The sequence below is a fragment of the Vitis vinifera genome, chromosome 4 (assembly GCF_030704535.1).
Source record: "Vitis vinifera cultivar Pinot Noir 40024 chromosome 4, ASM3070453v1".
Taxonomy (NCBI): Eukaryota; Viridiplantae; Streptophyta; class Magnoliopsida; order Vitales; family Vitaceae; genus Vitis; species Vitis vinifera.
Window position 1 is genome coordinate 960,108 of NC_081808.1, and position 19,348 is coordinate 979,455.

Consider the following 19,348-nt stretch of genomic DNA (forward strand, 5'->3'; position numbering starts at 1 on the left):
CATTTTGCTTTAATTTTGTACTAGTATTTGATATCAAAATGTGGACCAATTTTATCAAAATAATTTTGTCATTTTGTGTAATTATTTATTGAATTTTGTTACAACTTTGTGAGTGGTCCTTTAACGAATGTGGTTCACACCTACATGATACAAGAAAATGACGACTCATTTAAATTTTTTTCAAAAAGACTAAAAATGAGATGTCAAAAAGTGAGTTGAATTGCAACATTGAATTCCATGAAAATTTGGTGTTGACAATTATACTTGAAAGTAATTTTTTTTTTTTGAAATTAAGAATAAATGTGAATTTTTCAAAACTTTTTTTTCAATAATACATTAATGAAAATAAAACAATATTCCTAGAAGTTAGTGAAAAATTAACACTTAGGAAATAATAATTAAATAGAATATTAAAGACAATGATGGTCTATCCTACTTGACCTCTTAAAACCAAAAAGCTATTTTTTAAATTCAATAATAATAAGTGCACCGCAAATTTTGAAAAGAACACAATACGAAAATAGCATTGACAATGATTTTTCTTATTCTAAAATCTAACGTATCTAAGAAGTTATTTCATATTTAATATAATTTTTTTAATATCAAACTTCAATTTCAAGTTTCATCAAGAAGTAATCTAAATAAAAAATTCACACAAATCTAATTCTAATTTGATACAAGAAAATTCATCTTTTTATCAACTTCAATATTCTTTTATAAGATAGAAACAAATATGGAAACATGGATAACTCTTGAATTGAGTATTAAAATAATATTAAAAGATGATTTATACATGATGTTTTACCAAAATACCATTGGAAATATCTAGAAAGTGTAACATTATTAGTGGGCATTAATTAATGATCAAAAAATGATAATAGAAGGACAAATACCGGTAGAAAGAGGGTTGTAGTTTTGTAAGAAATAGAGTGGAAAGAGGAAATGAGCAAGGATGAAACTTCCTGTACTGGTGGGTAATGTAAGAGACAGGATCTATTGATGATTTCAAGACCTGTCAATACCCTAATCTTTCAAGTCGTACCAAAATTTTTTTTAGTATGATTTGACAATGGAGAATAATGCCTGCAAACCCACCATCAATGACTAGCAGACTAAGTTCCTAGGTGGGTCATGGTGGGTTATTTTCTCACAGTGAGATATGCTGCAGAGACTTGGTTAATTTATTCATTTTTTTCCTTTTCCTTGGCTGTATGATCATCATTTTAAGCCATACCCACTTGCTAAAAACCCTTGATTTGCAACCCATTTATCTTTACAACATTGTCGTTGATGATTAATCTGAGTAGTTTCTTTGAATTTACACTTGGGTTGAAAAAAGTATGGCCTAAAACCCTAATATCAACTAGAATGAGAGATGATAAACATGAGTATGATTTAAGGGAAGTTTTTTTTTTTTTGCTTTTAATTTTTTGAAGTATTTTTGAAGAAATTGTTTTATATATGGAGGGGAAGGGTTGATGGAGAGATGTTGATACACACTCTCTCCCTCAATTATTTATTTTACCATAATAGAAAAAGCGATGATGGGTTAGGCAGCATGAGGGGCCCTATTTAATTTCAGAAACAGTGAAAAATGTCAGGAATTCAATTATTTAAATGAATGTTGATTGTTCTTTAGTAATAATAAAATGGAGGAAACTAAGGGGGGAAGGAGGAGGGTGAAAAAACAAGAGAATAAAAAGAACTGTTCTCCATGAGCATGTCTGTTGGAATTCAATCACTGAACCAATCATAGTGGTGAAGGTGCACAGAGAGGAAAGAGGGCCTTTTTATTAAGCTTTTTAACCCCTTACCCATCATCTTCTTAAGCTGATCAAAAAAGCCTATATATACCCTTTAACTCCTTAGCCTCCTCTCTTTGTTTTTCACAGGCTTTGCTTTTATCCTACTTTTCAAGGGAAGGGAAAGGAAAAGCTGAGTAAACCGATGTGTGAAAGAGAAGTTGAATTGATAAAAGCAAAAGAATTTTAATTATTAGAAAAAGTTTTTTATGGGATTGGGAAGAGAACAAAGGAAAAGACAGAAAGTGCAACGTCAGAACAAGTCTGTTGGGTTGGGTTTTGGTTTTTGAATGGGTGGAAGGACTTGAGAGAGATCCCTTCTCATCCACATCTCTCTTCTCTCCTCTCTCTCTCTCTCTCTCTCTCTCTCTTCTTGCTTACATTTTTTTGTATACAAATTCTTCTTTTTATCTCATTATGGGAACTGGGTTTGGTTTGGTTTGGTTTATTTGTACGTATTTGTGTGGTTTTTGTTGAATCTTCTTGGTGTTAGCATCTAGAAAAGCAAGGGTTTGTTGTTAGAAACATCAAGACTATTGGTTTCTCTAAGGTTTGGTGCTGTTCAACTTAGGAGTACTCAAATTATACTTATTTATTTTTCCTCTCTTTTGCTTTTCTTTTTCCTTTTTTTTTTCTCTGATTTCTCAATGATTTGAATGAACACACAACACAGTGGATACTATAATAGGCCTTTTGATTAGGGTTTGCGTTCAGATCTCAGGACATCATGTCACAGATCAATAAGTTAGTTCATGGGTCATCAGACTCATCACAGAATTCTTAGTGTATGTGCATGTATTGCATCATCCTCAGATTAGAACCCACTCTGTAACTTGGTATATATCAGAGGCGCAGAAGAAGATGTTGAAGGGTTTGATGGTAGATGAGAATATGTCCAATTTGACTTCTGCATCTGGGGAAGCAAGTGCTTCTTCAGGTACCAGAAATGAAACAAGCAACATGTACCCACAACAGTCTTTTGTTTCAGCAAATCAAGCACCAGCAGCAGCAAAGAAGAAGAGAAGTCTTCCAGGCAATCCAGGTTTCAAATTAATTATGGAATTATATATTCACTAGTAGTACTGGATTCAATTTTTTGGTTTAATTATCATATGGGGTTGTGATTTTTCTTGGTTTTGGATCAGACCCAAATGCAGAAGTGGTAGCTTTATCACCCAAGACTCTCCAAGCAACCAACAGGTTTATATGCGAGATCTGTAACAAAGGGTTTCAGAGAGATCAGAACCTCCAGCTCCACAGAAGAGGCCACAATCTGCCATGGAAGCTGAAGCAAAGAACAAACAAAGAGGTGAGGAAGAAGGTGTATGTGTGCCCAGAGCCTACATGTGTACACCATGACCCTTCAAGGGCTCTTGGAGACCTCACAGGAATCAAGAAGCACTTTTCCAGAAAGCATGGGGAGAAGAAGTGGAAATGTGAAAAGTGCTCCAAGCGTTATGCTGTTCAATCAGATTGGAAGGCTCACTCCAAGATTTGTGGCACAAGAGAGTATAGATGTGATTGTGGAACCCTTTTCTCCAGGTAATTCAAACATAACATAATTTAAGATTCTTTTAGAAGAAAATATATATATTTATATATATCACAACCCCAGATGATAAAATAATAGAAAATGTAAGTAGTGTTTCAAGAGTAAAATTCAGATTTCTTTTATTCATTCTTCACTTCATATATATATATATATAGTCCAATTTCACATATCCATGAAGCTTCCCATATCTGTTTTGGTTTCTGCACATGAGTGAGGGAGAGAGAGAGAGAGAGAGATGAAGAAGAAGAAGAAATCCCAGGTTCATGTCTCATTTTTAAATTTTAGTTCAGTTAAAGAATTCCTGAGATGTTAAACCCACTAATGCCTTTTGTCTACGGAAAGAAAAGAATGAAAATACAAAAAGGTTATGAGAGAGAGAAGGGGAGAGAGAGAGAGAGTACTTGTGTACAGTGTGAGCTGCATTAATTCTAATGGTTTGTTCTTTTTGTTTTTTCTGCTTGTTTTTATGGTTGCAGGAGGGACAGTTTCATCACTCACAGGGCCTTCTGTGATGCTTTAGCAGAAGAGAGTGCAAGGGCAATCACAGGAAACCCACTTCTCTCCTCACAACCTGGCTCTTCATCCTCCCATCTTAATCTCCAACCCCAACTCCATAGCCATGGTCTCCAAGCAGTACTGTCACTGAAAAGAGAACAAGAACAGCACCACAGTTTCAATCTAAAACCAGATATTCCACCATGGTTAGCTTGCCCACCAGTGCTTGAAGCAGGCCCAGGCCCCCCATCTATTGATCTCTCCTCCTCATTATTCTCTGCAAGTCTAGACCATCCCTTGATATACCATGAAAACCCTAACCCTAATTCCACGCTTCCATCTTTCCATCACACAGCTTCTCCACACATGTCTGCAACTGCATTGCTGCAACAAGCTGCACAGATGGGTGTAACAATGAGCAAGCCTTCTCCATCACCACCCATGCTCAGACCCCACCAAGCTCACATGTCTGCAGCCAATGCTGGTTTCAGTTCTACAGCAGTAGCCACATCTACAGCTGGTTCTGATCTGGGTTTGTCTTCACGTGATGAGATGGCAAGTGGGTTCATTCATGGCTTGGCTTCTTTTGGGAGTAAAGCTGCTGTTACCTCTGGTTTCATGGAACATGTAGCTACAGGAGCAGGAGCAGGAGCTGCAGCTCCTTCTCTATTTCATGACATGATGAGTTCTTTGTCTTCTGCCAGTGGGTTTGGAGGCCCATCTTTTGAAGAGGCTTTTAATGGGATGTTGAATCCAAAGAGAGAGAATAATCTTCAAGAAATCACCAAAACAGCAATGACAAAATCCCATTTCAGCAGAAGTGATCATGAAGGTGGTGGTGGCAATGATGGCTTGACAAGAGATTTCTTGGGTCTTAGAGCATTCTCTCATAGAGACTTTCTCAATATTCCTGGGCTTGATCAGATGAATTCTGCTTCTCCCTATGAGCAGCAGAATCAAAATCAAACACCTTGGCAAGGTTAGCTTTTGGGTAACCTTCCCCTCCCCTCCCCTCTCAGTAACACTTCATTTTTCTTTCTGCACTACATCCACTATACCCAATGTTCCCCTAGAGTGAGACCTTTCACAACCTAGTATTTCTGTGGCCCCTATTGAGTTGTATGAACACTTAATAGTTCTCTTCAATGTTCCCTCCCTCTGATTTTCCTTTTTCTTTTGTCAGTTTTGCTTGTTCTCTCATTGTTATTGTTTTTGTTGTTGTAATTCATCACCATTCTTCCATATATAATAAAAGAAAATTTCTACAACTTCTAGCTAGGGAAACCCAATTCATACCCTCACTTCTACCACAAACCACGAAGGTCCATTGTATGCATCATATAAAATCCACATTAAATTTAAAAAATAAAAATAGAGAATTTGTACTTCTGATCAGCTTCATCATAAACCTGAAATATGGATTTGCAGTTAAATTCATATATAGTGTTGTATCTCATCAAGAGACTTGGGCCCTTTTTTTTAAGATACAAAGGGAATTAATTAATGATATATAAGCTTGTGGGGATTCCCATAATTCATGAACTGTCCGTTTCATCCCTTGATCCAGTCCTCTTGAAGCCTCTAGAGTACTGTCTCTTCCAACAAACACCCTATGAGAAGCCACTTCTGTTCTTTCTCAGAGTCTACTGCTTTCAAACAGTTTGAAAATGTCATTAATTTTCCCAGCTTAAATTTCAAGTTGGAAGGGTTTAATATTATGCCCACAATGTGTATATATATATATATATATATACAGAGAGAGAGAGAGAGAGAGAGAGTATTGTAGGGGAAGTATAAAGAAGAAGAAGATGGTACGGGGTGGGGGGAGGGGAAGTGGAGTATGGTTGATGGGTACTAGAGCTTTGGATGCTGCCAACAAAGATTCGTGGAGTGTGCATAGATGGACATGTGAGCATGGTTAGAGGGGGCTATTTATATGTAAAACCATAAAGGAGATGCTGTTTGACACCTTATATGGATGCATATGATTTCAATCCCGAGGATACACATCATTTATTGGAGCAGATGGTTGGTCATATTTTCTCTTTTCTGCTTTCAGATTCTTCTCATTATTTTTTCATATATATATATAAATAAATTTTTGCAATTTATCCTATATATGATCATAACATAAAAAACCTTATGATGTTGAATATTCTTGTATATTTTCAACAATCCATTTGCACTTACGAGGTTTTTTTTGTTGGGTTATAATGCAAATGGTATATGATGGAACTCGAGTGGAAAGTATCGATTCATTTTTTAGGGGAGCATGTAAGATTTAGTGTTAATCAATAAGTTGGAAATACTTTGTAAGTATATTTTCATTATAGAAATTGAAAGGATACAATTGAAGTAAGTTTAAAATCCAAAAATAAAATATGTTGGAATTTGTAGAACACTTTTTGTTCAAAAATGTATTGTGGGGGAACCTGGAACTTGATTAGAGAAATGAATGTAAGAGAGGTTTTGGGCCTAGTTGGAAATATTTTAGAAAATAGTTTTAAAAATTAGTTTTTAAGAATATTACGTTTTTAAAGACATATTGATATTATTTTCTAAATTAAAAAGTTTATTTGCGAACATGAAATATTCTTAATCTAATTTTTTTAGTTTTGAATATTTTTAAACTATTGTTTTCATCTATAATGTATTATTTTCAATCATTTTTCATAGTGTTTAATACATTTTGCCCCTTCAACATATCATGTAATTTGCACATTATCCCTTTAGGTTTAAAATTGAACGGAGTGCATCCCATGCTTCTTAATTAAATTGCAACACTCTGTCTTAATTGTTGAACGATGTTAGTTTTTGTGGACGATTTTTCGACACCTGGATTTTGTCAATGTGGTCATACATGTCATGACACTTCACCACGTTGGGATTACATCTCTAAGGATCTCGATTTCTCGACAAATCTGGCAAAGCACAATGTCCTCATGGTTTTCGTATATAACCTTCAAGACATACAACCTCCCTATCAGCCTGTGAAGGACCTTGTACACAGTGCCATCACTGCCACTTCCGATTTATTGATTCTCTCTAGCTTTAAGAACACTAACGTCGTTGTCGCCATCGCCGCCTTCCCTTAGAGGACAAAGACAGCTGTTTGGGGGTTTCTTGGGGTTAAGATTTTTCAAATTTACCCTTCATTAATCAGTCATGTGCACAACACGTGACATTTCTGTCCACTAACACCGTCCAACGATCAAGGCAAAGTGCTGCAATTTAAGAAGCATGGGGGTTAATGTGTTTGATTTTAAACCTAAAGGAGTAATATGCAAAACATACGATAGGTTGAGGTGCAAAGTGTATTAAACAATTTTTCATATTATATAATTATTAAAAAAAGGAACTCTTAACTAATAAGTGAAAACAATTTTAAATAATTAAATATGTTTTTAGAAAATACTTTTTTTTTTTATAGCTAGTTCTCGAAAAGCTATTATTTATAATATATATATATATCAAATATGTTTTTGAGTTTCTATTACCATGTTTTTTGTTATACCCTTTAATCACACTTGAAAAACCAAAAAATAAGATGAGAGAAAAAAAATATTAAACAAACACATAAGGAAGCTTATTTATAAATTTGATTGGAGTGTTTGGGCTCATCACCAATAATTTAAATGAATAATATTAAAGAGAGTTTAAGATCTTGTTTCACGAATTACCTAAAGGAATGAATAGATAACAAAGATTCTTTATCAATTAGCCCTAATATTATAAATTTTTATTTATTTATTTTTCAATTAAATTGATAAGTATTAATTAATTTAAGAATTCTAATGCACAAAGCCTCCTCAAGACTTTGTGAATTTAAAATTTTCATGGTCAAAAACTAAAAGTTATCATCCATTAATTATGAAAAATTGATTACATAGATTTACCTAGTAATCGCTAGAGGTGCAACTTTTACAGGTGGACCTAACCTAATCCGACTTAAGTAATCATTTTCAATACTTAAGTTAAATTTAGGTTAAATTTTTTCAATTATCCAACTCAATTTGGGTTATATTTGAACTAAGGTTTGAGCAATTCAAGCCTAATCGAACCCAATTTAATATTTTTTATTATATTTATAATATTATCCTATATTAAGAATATTCATATTATTTTTTATTTTTTAAGAAAATATCAAATTATATTATATCATATATTTTTTTTCCTTATTTTAGAAAAGTATATAAATATTTTTAATTTTTAGTTGTTATCTTGAAATTTTCTTTTATTTAACATTTTAAATTTTCATATAAATATTTAGAATTTTTTTTTTATAAAAAAAACACTATTGATTGATTTTAAATTATGCAACCTCGTCAATTCAATCATCATGAGAGCTATTAAACATTGTGAATTTAATAGTCCTTAGTGGACTATTAAACATTGTGAGGGGACTAAGGACTTGTCAACACCATGAGAGGATGCAATCCCCTACCATAAAACCAAGAACAAAGGCAAATCAATTTGAGAGTTTGAGCTCAAAAGCAACAACCTCTTCCATATGAATTTGCAATTTGATGAAAATTAGAAACTTGCAATCCATTAAAACTAAGGCTCGAATGCTAAGGACTTTTTAAGTGTGCTTTAGTGACTTTTATTAGCACTTGAATTTGCTAGGCATTTGACTCACAATATATTCCGCGCTTTATACCTTATTAAAAGTTATTGTCCTTTTCATAACTCACAATATATTTAAACTAAATATATTATTATTTTAATATTAATATATTGTCAAATTCTTTTATTATTATATAATATTACAAAATTATTTTATATTATTATTATTATTGTTGTTGTTGTTGTTATTGTTGTTTTTCTATTATTTTTTGGAATTTTCACAATATCTATAATTTTTTTTTTATCTTTTTATGCTCATCAATATTTTTTGTCAAAATTTTTATCATATATTTTTCATATATCCCAATATATCTATAAAATTTAACTACCAATATATATATAAAAATTGATATTTTCATCTTTGATCTTAATATCTCAAAAGAAACCTTTTTAAAACTTCTATACAGACTTTTGTCAAAAATAAAAAGAAATGGGAGAGATTATGACTATTTTGATAAGTATTTTTCCTTCCAAATAAAACAATATATTCGGATAATTTTCTAGATTTTTTTTTTAAAAAATAAAAAATGTTAAAAAAATCTTATGCAAATAACATGGACTTTTCATAAAAATACAATAATTTTAAAAGTATAAGAATTAAAAAAACTTTTTATCATATCAATTTTTTTTAAAATAATAGTAAAAATCCCTTCCTTTTTATGATATTGTAATAGTAATATATTTATATAAGAATTACTAAATCTGTTTAAAAAAAAATGGAAATGTATCATAATCCAATACAAACTTTCCATAAAATTCTTCTTGGTCAAAGCAACATTGAAAAAGTACTTGAAAGAGAGACATCGATCGTAACCTTAGAGTCAAAGCTTCATCAACTCCAATCAAAACCTCATAATAGTGACAATAGTCTAAATTTATGGCAAAAGGTAAATTTTAATTTCGAAAGTTTAATTTTTAATTTTTTTTTAAAAAAAATTAATTCAAATATAAAAAATATTTTTTAAAATTTATTCTCTATGAAAGTAATGTGATATAAAAAATTTCTCCACATATTTTCTATATTTTAAATTATTTAAAAAAAACCTAAAATTAAAATTTCATTACAGACTTTTTTTTTTTTTTAATTTGGTTGACCTTCTATTTCGAGGAAGTGAATAAAATCCATTTTATGTAATGTAATTATATATATATATATATATATATATATATATATATATAGTCAGTGACTTAATTGCCCTTGGCTGACTCTGAGTCTTATCAGACAAAAGTCACAAAACCATATGTTTAGATAAAAAAAATAAAATTATCCAATGGGCAATTTTGACATTCCGCACTTCTCTTGCACTGAGGAGATGCGCATAATACACCGTGCGCAGCGTAGCCGCCTTCACCGCCATATATGATCTAACTTGCGATATTTCTCTCTCCGAGTTCGAGTTCTCGCTCATATTTTTCGTTGTCGTCTACTCACAAACCATAGAATTTGCGATTATATATATATATATATATATAAGATTGAGAGTTTTAGAGAGAGAAATTGGAGAGAGAAAGATCAGAGCTTGTGGGTCTCTTCAGGGGCTATGGCTTGGAGGCGTCTTATCACTCAGGTGACTTGAAATTTCATCAAATTTTTGTAATTTCAGATTTTGTGTGGATTGTTTGGTGATGAATCTGAAAACCCTTTTCATGATTGTTCGAAATTTCACGGTTTATTTTATTGTTTTTAAACAAAGCTAATCTCAACATTTTTTCTAGGGTTCTTGAATTGGTGTAATGATTATTTTAATCTTGGAGGGTTTGAGTTAGGATTATGATTTTAGGGTTTGAAGCTCTAGCTGGTTATAGTTATTGGGTCTGTTTAGTTTTATCTTGAATCAGATTTTTTATTTGATACCATTTTCAATATAACTAAAAATGAGCCCTTTATTCTTGGTTTGAATTCTGTGAAAAGATGGATGCGGGTTTTACGTATTTTGTGCGGCGAAATAACAAAAAACAGAGTATTTCAAATGTTGTCACTTTGATTCTCCTTACTTTTCTGGGCGCCTAAACCAAGCGTTAGTCGGAAGCAATTGTTTCTGGTTCCAAGGCTGAGGATTTAGGGAATATTGCATTTTGATTGAGAATGGAAATAGGTCTAATAAAATTTGGTGATCCGGGTCTGGTCTGTTTTGCCCCAAAGCCGATAGTAATGGGAACCTGGATAACTTCAGCTTTGCAGCCGCTGTCTTGAAGTCCCGTTATCATTTCTTGTTGTTTTTTGCACATTTGTGTTTTGTGATTGTTGAGGTTTGGTTTATTTTAGTTTATTATATTTGAAATTTTGGATCTTGGTTCACGAAACTATCCAGGGTTGATTAAGTGAATGGGTGGTCCTCCTTTTTATGGCCTAAAAATTCAATTTTTATTTCTTTTATGAGTTCTTTGATCAATATTAATATACAATTATTAAAGCAAAGAACAATCCCAAAATTGCCATATGATATACGTGAAAAACTACCTAAAGAGTCTTACAAAAACCGTGCAAATATAAAAACCATGGGCCAATCAAATGTAGAGCAAATTCACTAAATTTGAAAGAATGAGTGTATAGTTTTTTACTTGGATCAGATGCTACCTTCTCCCAAGGATCTTCTATTGGCCAATACCTTCACTTATTTTCTCATCCACGATGCAATACCTAGGTGCTCCTTAGTAAACTCCTCAATGACTTGAGGGGGTTTGATCAATTACCGCGAGTGATCTTGATCAAAGTACAAGCTCTAAGAGTAAGAATGCATAGAAAATAATGACAATGAACTCTAGGTTGCAAGGTGTGTAGAAACACAACTAATAGGTATATTTAGAGTTGAACAAGCCCTTGTGGGCAGGACTTAAAAACTGATCATAATAGGAAACGTGAGCGACCTTCTTGATTTTTTTTCCTTTTTTTCGATTTAAAATCTGGCCCATATATGATTAACAATACACCTAAACATGTCATTACGCTGCCAACAAACTTAACCGTACTTAAACCATACTTACCTAAAGATCCCTTTGAACAAATCTGAAACAATCTTGTGTCTTCAATTCCAATGTGAAAACCCAAGTCCATAGAGTTGAATCCAAGAATGTTAGAACAATTTGAACAAAGTTGTTAACATATTTGTTAAAAACTTATTATACATGATACAATACAACGATATAATACATTTTTTTATGGAAATCGATATGTATTGCAATCCATATTTTATTTTAAAGTGTATCTTACGATACATATACGATACACGATATGATATGTGATATTACGATACAACGATACATACATTTTCAACTATTTTCTATAATTTAAAAAAAATCAAATTAATTTTTTTTGTTAAAAGAATTTATTATATTAATTGTTTAAAATATATTAAAAGATTAAAAAATCATCATAAAATGGAGAAATAAGTAAAATAATCTTATATAAAAAGTTACATTCTTGTTATCAGATGCTAAATTAGAAGTCAAGTAAATTTATGTTTACAATGAATATTGAAGAATTTTCATTTGAACGGTTTGAATGTTGATAATGAAAATGATGGTGATTAGTGTATAAAAATAATATATTCGCCTTTTTTTTTTAGTGGAAAAAGGAATGATGATGAACTTGAAAAGCTGGAACTTTGAAGATGACACATGAAGGTGCATTTAATATATATATATATTAACAACACAATAAGTGCATATGCTTAGTTAGAATTTGGAATTAAAAATCATAGCTAAAAATTGAAGAAGTTTATTTTTGTGGATTATGTGATAAATCTATATATTAAAGCTATATTTTGTTAAGTTGAACTTGTTAAAACTTTAACATTCAATGCTTTCATTTGATATAATATAGTTTAGCTCTTTAGATCCTACTATCGTTCAGAAAATTGGTTCTATATTACCTTATACTTCATACTTTCAATAGATATATACATATATACATATTTATTTATTTATTTATTTATTTTTCACTATATAAAAAACTTACAATACACAATATGATATGATACAATACATGATACAAAAAAATAGAAAAACAATACACAATACGTTTTACGAGTTACCTTAACTAACTAGTCTAGCTCACTAACAATATGGACCTTATTTTGCTTCTGCAACTGTTTTCTTGAAGTCTCATCATCATTTCTTAGGGACTTAGCATATGTATTTTGTGATGGTTGAGACTAGATTTAACCGAGTTGAGTATATAGACCTGATTTCACTTCTGTAGCTATTCTCTTGAAATCCCATCATCATTTCTTGGTGATTTTAGCACATGTGTGTTTTATGATGGTTGAGACTAGGGTTACAAAGTTGAATATATGGTGCTTTTTTCTTATTCGGTTGAGTGATAACTCCTCACCCCTTTTATATGGGAAAGTTGCATGCTGGTCCTGATATACTGTGCTTGATTTCTTCTTTCTTATTTCAATGTTCTTGCTGTAACAGGTCTCAAGGCAGCAATCAGAGTTAGGACAATTGAAAACTTTGTTTGTTAGAAATTTTCTTCCTTCCCAAAAGTTTGGAGGTATGCTGTTTATTGTGACATTAACTAAAGCCATATATGTCATTGATTTTTCTTTTTTACTTAGTTTTCAAATGTTAAGCATATAAATTTAACATTATCCACTTACTAAACATTCTTTTCAGATTCGTTTCCTCGAGTTTCCTGTGGCCTGAAATTTTAATTTATTTGGATGATAACCTAGAAAAACGATTGCATGAACCTTTTCATAATTTTGATGTTGTTTAACCAACATATCATCCTTTGTGTACATCAAATTTTTAATGTACCTGTAAACTAACAATGCTTGCAACTATGGGCAGATGCTACATCCACAACTTTATCCATAAAGAACTCTGTGGTTCTTATAAGTTCTGACATTAAACTTCGAATATAGCTTCCCAAATTAACAAGTTTGTCAATAAATTGGTTTTTTTCTTACATAATACATTCTGCACAATCATTGTTTTAGACCAATTCTTGCAATCATCCATAGGCCTTTCTGTAGGTTTGCTTTATGTAGCTGCATTATTAGTGGTTTTAATCTTAATCTGTCTGATTACATGGTTTAGTGATGTGTGTCTTTGCTTTCGGCTGTTGCAATTCTTGTGGAAGTTCTCAGATTACCACATTTGATTCTAGTCCTATTTGGCATAGAAAAGCACTGATAATCTGTCAGTTCATACTGAAGCAGTCAGAATGTACTACCAAAGGAATTGGCATGGACTTGTGAAGTGCTGGTTTCTTGAAGTTGCCCTTTTACTGTTCATGCTTTTTACTTGTCTTTAGGGACAGGCATGCATGCACGCATAGAAGAATAACATGGAGATATGCAGACATTTCCAGATTGTTGATTCTTTTTCAATTCTGTGTAACTCCATTTCTTTTGGTCATCTGGAAGTTCTGATTTGATTTGGTCTATAAGTGTGATGCTGATATTCATTCTATCATCATCTTATGTTATTTTGAAATGCATAGTTGAATCTTAAGACCATGAAGCTTTCACTGTTCTTTTGTTTCATTGTGACTCTAGACAAAGTTCTAGTCATCTTCCTTTGCTTTTTATTTTTACATTTATTTTTTTAATGAGGCATTAACTTCCAAATAAAGGATTGTTTTCCATTTATCTCAAACTCTGATAATAACTTCTGTTTTTTTTTTGGTCTTATTGTGCAGGGAATAGGTTTCCCAGTGCTCAAGAAAGGTTTCAATCAAGTTATGTTGGCAATTTAGCTCGCAGAGTACGTGATGCAGAAGGAGCAAGTGATGCTGCCTATCTTAAAGAGCTATATCATCGAAATGACCCAGAAGCAGTGATAAGATTATTTGAAAGTCAACCATCATTACATTCCAACCCTTCTGCTCTTGCAGAATATGTTAAAGCTTTGGTCAGAGTTGACAGGTTGGACGAAAGTGAGTTGTTCAAGACATTGCAAAGAGGTGGGTATGGGAATAGAGTTTCTCCTTTTGACTTAATTATTTCTCCTTTTCTTTGTGTTTGTCTAACCACCTGTTAAACTTAACTATCAGGTAGTGAGTTAAAAATTTTGTCATGTTAAGCAGCAGGCACCTTTTTATATTTTCTACATTATCTGTAATTAATTTTCTCTTTTAACAGCTCATCTGGAGATCTGGACCTCTTGGGATTTTTCTTAGTAGCAAAATTTAATACTTAGTGAAACATTTTTCCCAGAAAAAGCTTTTCATTGGTCAAACTTTTCTAGATAAATAAAATTCAGGACATTGTGTTGAAAAAGCCAGGGAACTTTGAAAGTGGTTGGATTTCAAAATACGTTTGGATTAAAAACCTTTAGTGAGAATAAATGCTTAATCCATTTGTTTCTTTTTCTATGTCTCAAGGTTTGTAATACTGTTTCCATTCTCTATAGTGCAGACTTGTTATCAATATATTCCTTATTGAAAAAAACATTGACAAAATTTTGTAAGGGGATTTTGTTCTCTTGTCATAAAGGAGTTTTCGTATTTTAATTGGAATGGTGTTTTAGAATGGTGAAATTGCAGCTTCTCTACTCTTGGTGTGCTCTGACATATTTCAATAACGGTAAAGCTAGTAATTGTTATGAAATTATAATAAGCATTGCAGATGTCTACGGTCAATGGCAGACTTGAAAAATAACATGTTTAGAACTGATATTGTAATTGGTGTTAATGTAGGAAATAAAACACAAATGGAACCTATTCAAGGATTCAACCAGAATCTATGGACTGTCAAAATTCTGTATGTTTGAACTTTTTACATGAGTTACTAACATGGGGGAAGATTCCTTGTAACTCTGTTTCTGACTTGTTGGCTTTCCTACATCACTCTCTTTTGAGCTATCGAGAGTTATTTTTTCTCATGTGACAATTTATTTTAGGTATTACTAGCTCATTTGGGGAGGGAGAAAGTACAGGTGGCCTTTCAGCTTTTAGAAATGTGGGAAAAGTGACAAAGGACAGTGTCCTCGGAACGGCTAGTGCTCCTATTCATATGGTAGCTTCAGAGGGAGGACATTTCAAAGAGCAGTTGTGGCGTACATTCCGCACTATTGCGCTGGCCTTTCTCTTGATTTCAGGTGTAGGAGCACTCATTGAGGATAGAGGAATCAGTAAAGGTATTTGTCTTGATACTTCAGGTGCTACCCTCTGAATACGATTTTATGCCAGATGAAACAACACTACCCTACGCCTATCCTCATCCTCTCCCCCCAAACAAACATCCCCACCCTCTCTTCTTTCTCTCTCTCATGTGGTTGTTTTCCATGTTTCAGGACTTGGTCTAAATGAAGAGGTGCAACCTAGCATGGAATCAAATACAAAATTTAATGATGTAAAGGGTGTTGATGAGGCAAAAGCTGAGCTAGAAGAAATAGTTCACTACCTTCGAGATCCTAAGGTAAGTCTCTATTTTTGCATGTGTGTTCCAATGTCACCAACAAGGAGATTCTATCCGTTATTTGCAATGTGTATATCTAATGCCATATACAAATATGATTTGCTTCTTTCCTGGTTTATACTAACTTATTTCTTTGATATACTCAAATAAATTCAAACGATGTTTTGTTTGTTCCCTCTTTCCTTAGTTTTGTTTCATGATCTCTCTTGAATCCCATTTGTGTACAAAATGAGTACCTGCTTAAGATTCTTTAGGATATCATTTATTGTGTTTGCCTGTTAATATTTCTACTTCTATCACTGTGTGCCAAATGTGGAGCATGCTTGTCAATGAGAAACGTACTGGGAATTTAGAATTTCTCATATCAGTTGTAGAAATATTAATTTTTCTTTATAAATAATGCATGATTTTAAATTTCTGCAACAAGAGAGATCCTGAAAATACTTTGTACTTTCTTTGGTGCACAATTGTCTTCTACAGCTGACAGATTTATTTTCATGGAAACACTGGATATATTGGAAGACCGATCTTTAAGTGAAAATTCATAACTGAAGAATTGGGGATTGGATGCAGGCAAAATCCCCATCAATGCTGTTTTTGGCTAGGGAGTGGGAAAATCCATTCAAACCTTTATATTTTTCTATTTGTGAAATTAAAGCAACCCTTAATAATTATTGATTTTTGTTGCCATTATGTTACTATTTCCTTTTAGGTAATAAGAAATACAAATACATTTAATCACTTGACCTGAGATGTATTCATGTCAAAATTGATGTTTAATGATATTCCTAAAAATATGATGCATTGTGAAAGATGCTTCTAAGCTTAAAATATAGACATTGTTGGTTTTGTGATGTTGCAGTGTTAATAAGAATATGAAAAATCTTTGGAATTCTCAGCCAAAATAGGAAACTTAGTATAAACAGGAAAATAGGTATTTGCTATTTTTGGACTTGAGATAACATAGTAAGCAATCAAATATGTAATTTTCACTGTCCAAGTGTATAACATTGTTATCAGCATGTGATGTTGCTACTGTGTTTTCTTATGTATGGTTGTTTGCATTATCATAACCAATTCTAGGTTCCATTATCATAACTTTCTCCTGTGTCTACTAAATATTACATTAAATCATGATTGTTTTTGCGAAGTTCCCTATTCTGGAATTGGAGTGTAAAAACTTCCATGAAATTAAAATGTAAACCCTGAAGCCCTATCTCTAGTTAGAGTTGTATATCTGAATAGGTTTCTTATTTTATGTTTCCCTTGTTACAGCGCTTCACTCGTCTAGGTGGCAAACTTCCAAAGGGTGTTTTGCTTGTTGGTCCACCTGGCACCGGCAAGACCATGTTGGCAAGAGCTATCGCTGGAGAAGCTGAGGTGCCTTTCTTCTCATGCAGTGGCAGTGAATTTGAAGAGATGTTTGTTGGTGTTGGAGCCCGGAGGGTTCGGGATCTTTTTTCAGCTGCGAAGAAGAGGTCGCCTTGTATAATTTTCATTGATGAGATAGATGCGATTGGCGGAAGCCGTAATCCAAAGGATCAGCAGTACATGAAGATGACTTTGAATCAGTTGCTCGTTGAACTGGATGGATTCAAACAAAATGAAGGGATCATAGTGATTGCTGCAACTAACTTCCCTGAATCTTTGGACAAGGCACTGGTGAGACCTGGTCGGTTTGATCGTCACATTGTTGTCCCTAATCCAGATGTAGAAGGGCGGAGGCAGATTATGGAATCCCATATGTCAAAGGTATTGTCACCCTCTACCAAAAATTTTAAGGTGTTTTTTGTACAATGAACACTAAGTTGGAGTAAAAAAGGGCTCTACTTTTCCAGTCTTGGGAAGGCTTTGCTTGTGTGTCTATTTGCATGGCTGACCAGTATCAAGGTTTTGCTTTTCCCCTTGGCCTAATGTATCTAAATACTATTCTACAGGTTCTGAAGGGGGATGATGTTGATCTGATGATAATTGCTAGAGGAACTCCTGGGTTTTCAGGTGCTGATCTTGCAAACTTGGTCAATATTGCTGCTCTCAAGGCAGCAATGGACGGCGCTAAAGAGGTTACCATGGCTGATCTGGAGTATGCAAAGGACAAGATTATGATGGGAAGTGAACGCAAATCAGCGGTTATCTCTGATGAGTCACGAAGACTGACAGCTTTCCATGAAGGTGGTCATGCCCTTGTGGCTATCCATACTGATGGAGCTCTTCCAGTACATAAAGCAACAATAGTCCCACGTGGGATGTCACTTGGCATGGTTGCTCAATTGCCAGACAAGGATGAGACAAGTATCTCCCGTAAGCAGATGCTTGCTCGGCTTGATGTCTGCATGGGTGGCCGAGTTGCAGAAGAGCTTATCTTTGGAGAGAGTGAGGTCACTTCTGGTGCATCTTCTGATCTCCAGCAAGCAACTTCCCTTGCAAGAGCAATGGTTACAAAGTTTGGTATGAGCAAAGAAGTTGGGGTTGTTACTCACAACTATGACGATAATGGAAAGAGCATGAGCACTGAGACTAGGCTCCTTATTGAAAAGGAAGTAAAGCATTTCTTGGAAAAAGCCTATAACAATGCTAAAACCATCCTCACTACTCACAGCAAGGAGCTGCATGCTCTAGCTAATGCCCTGCTTGAGCATGAGACACTTACAGGAAATCAGATAAAGGCTCTGCTTGCACAGGTCAACTCCCAGCAGCCGCATCAGCAACAACAACAGCAATTGGTTACATCACAGAGCACTTCACAGTCTAATCCAGTGCCTCCCTCAACACCCAATGCAGCCGCATCTGCTGCTGCTGCTGCAGCTGCAGCAGCAGCTGCTGCAACTGCTGCAGCCAAGGCCAAAGGCATTGCCCCTGTGGGATCTTAGCATGAAACAGCTGGTAAGACTCTTTCCAAGTAGTAGCTATCAGTATCAATGTGCATATGGCAATTTACTTAAAACCCTTCTGTTTCCAAGAACGACCATGCTAGTTTCATTGCTGCCTACTTGCAGTGATGTCCAATTTATGTAATCATCATGAGCTCGGAAGTGATCGAAAGCTGTAGGAGATTAATGGCAGAACCCAGATCGTAGCAGTTATAATTTATGCCCATTGGAAAGTGTCGTCTGTCCCCTTTCATTTTAGTGCCACAAAACTGACTATACTGTCTATTTGAATTTTGTTCACCTTCACAACATTTGTAAAGCACTTACCATGAGTTACTCTCTCTTTCCTCTTCTTTCTCATAATTGCCTGTGTGGATTCATGACAAAACAAAATGAATCAGAGTTATTAGAGATTATCATAAGAAGGGCTTGTCTTCAACATTATCTGGGTTCAACCATTGCTGGAACCTGATACATATACATTCACTCAGCTTTTTATTCACCCTACTCTTTTCTAGTGTTTTGATGTTCAGACCAAGGTCTGTTGCCTTGAAATTTTCTTTCCATTCTCAGTGGTCTTCTCTGTGTTATGAGGTATCTGCTGCAATTTCCATTTTTAATGGGAGTTTTGAG

General features: G+C 33.7%; 2 protein-coding genes across 4 annotated transcripts; both read left to right on the forward strand.

The window, feature by feature from the left end:
- The first annotated feature begins 1,859 nt into the window (after positions 1-1,859).
- On the forward strand, positions 1,860-5,117 carry LOC100257789 (protein indeterminate-domain 7). The gene is made up of 3 exons (XM_010650044.3): positions 1,860-2,844; positions 2,948-3,344; positions 3,831-5,117. Exons 1-3 carry the CDS (start codon positions 2,664-2,666, stop codon positions 4,831-4,833), a joined length of 1,581 nt encoding a protein of 526 aa, XP_010648346.1. The 5' UTR covers positions 1,860-2,663; the 3' UTR covers positions 4,834-5,117.
- Positions 5,118-9,815: 4,698 nt separating this feature from the next.
- On the forward strand, positions 9,816-19,217 carry LOC100252645 (ATP-dependent zinc metalloprotease FTSH 4, mitochondrial). Of its 3 annotated transcripts, none has more exons than XM_019219543.2 (8): positions 9,816-10,043; positions 12,895-12,973; positions 14,126-14,389; positions 15,328-15,564; positions 15,721-15,845; positions 17,121-17,597; positions 17,783-18,728; positions 18,842-19,217. In XM_019219543.2, the coding sequence occupies exons 1-7, from the start codon at positions 10,017-10,019 to the stop codon at positions 18,713-18,715; spliced, it is 2,142 nt and encodes a 713-aa protein (XP_019075088.1). In that variant the 5' UTR covers positions 9,816-10,016; the 3' UTR covers positions 18,716-18,728; positions 18,842-19,217. The 3 variants fall into 3 exon arrangements, with proteins under 3 accessions (XP_019075088.1, XP_059592126.1, XP_059592127.1); XM_059736143.1 differs by adding an exon at positions 12,042-12,099 and having other exon boundaries at positions 9,825-10,043; positions 17,783-19,217; XM_059736144.1 differs by lacking the exons at positions 9,816-10,043; positions 12,895-12,973 and adding an exon at positions 15,125-15,188 and having other exon boundaries at positions 14,203-14,389; positions 17,783-19,217.
- Positions 19,218-19,348: the final 131 nt, after the last annotated feature.

Excerpts from the sequence above, each read along its gene's own strand:
- LOC100257789 (XM_010650044.3), top strand. The coding sequence starts at position 2,664 with ATGTTGAAGGGTTTGATGGTAGATGAGAATATGTCCAATTTGACTTCT. Across the intron at positions 2,845-2,947 it reads AAGTCTTCCAGGCAATCCAG|ACCCAAATGCAGAAGTGGTA; the intron begins GTTTCAAATTAA and ends GTTTTGGATCAG. Across the intron at positions 3,345-3,830 it reads TGTGGAACCCTTTTCTCCAG|GAGGGACAGTTTCATCACTC; the intron begins GTAATTCAAACA and ends TTATGGTTGCAG.
- LOC100252645 (XM_019219543.2), top strand. The coding sequence starts at position 10,017 with ATGGCTTGGAGGCGTCTTATCACTCAG. Across the intron at positions 15,565-15,720 it reads GGATAGAGGAATCAGTAAAG|GACTTGGTCTAAATGAAGAG; the intron begins GTATTTGTCTTG and ends TCCATGTTTCAG. Across the intron at positions 15,846-17,120 it reads ACTACCTTCGAGATCCTAAG|CGCTTCACTCGTCTAGGTGG; the intron begins GTAAGTCTCTAT and ends CCCTTGTTACAG.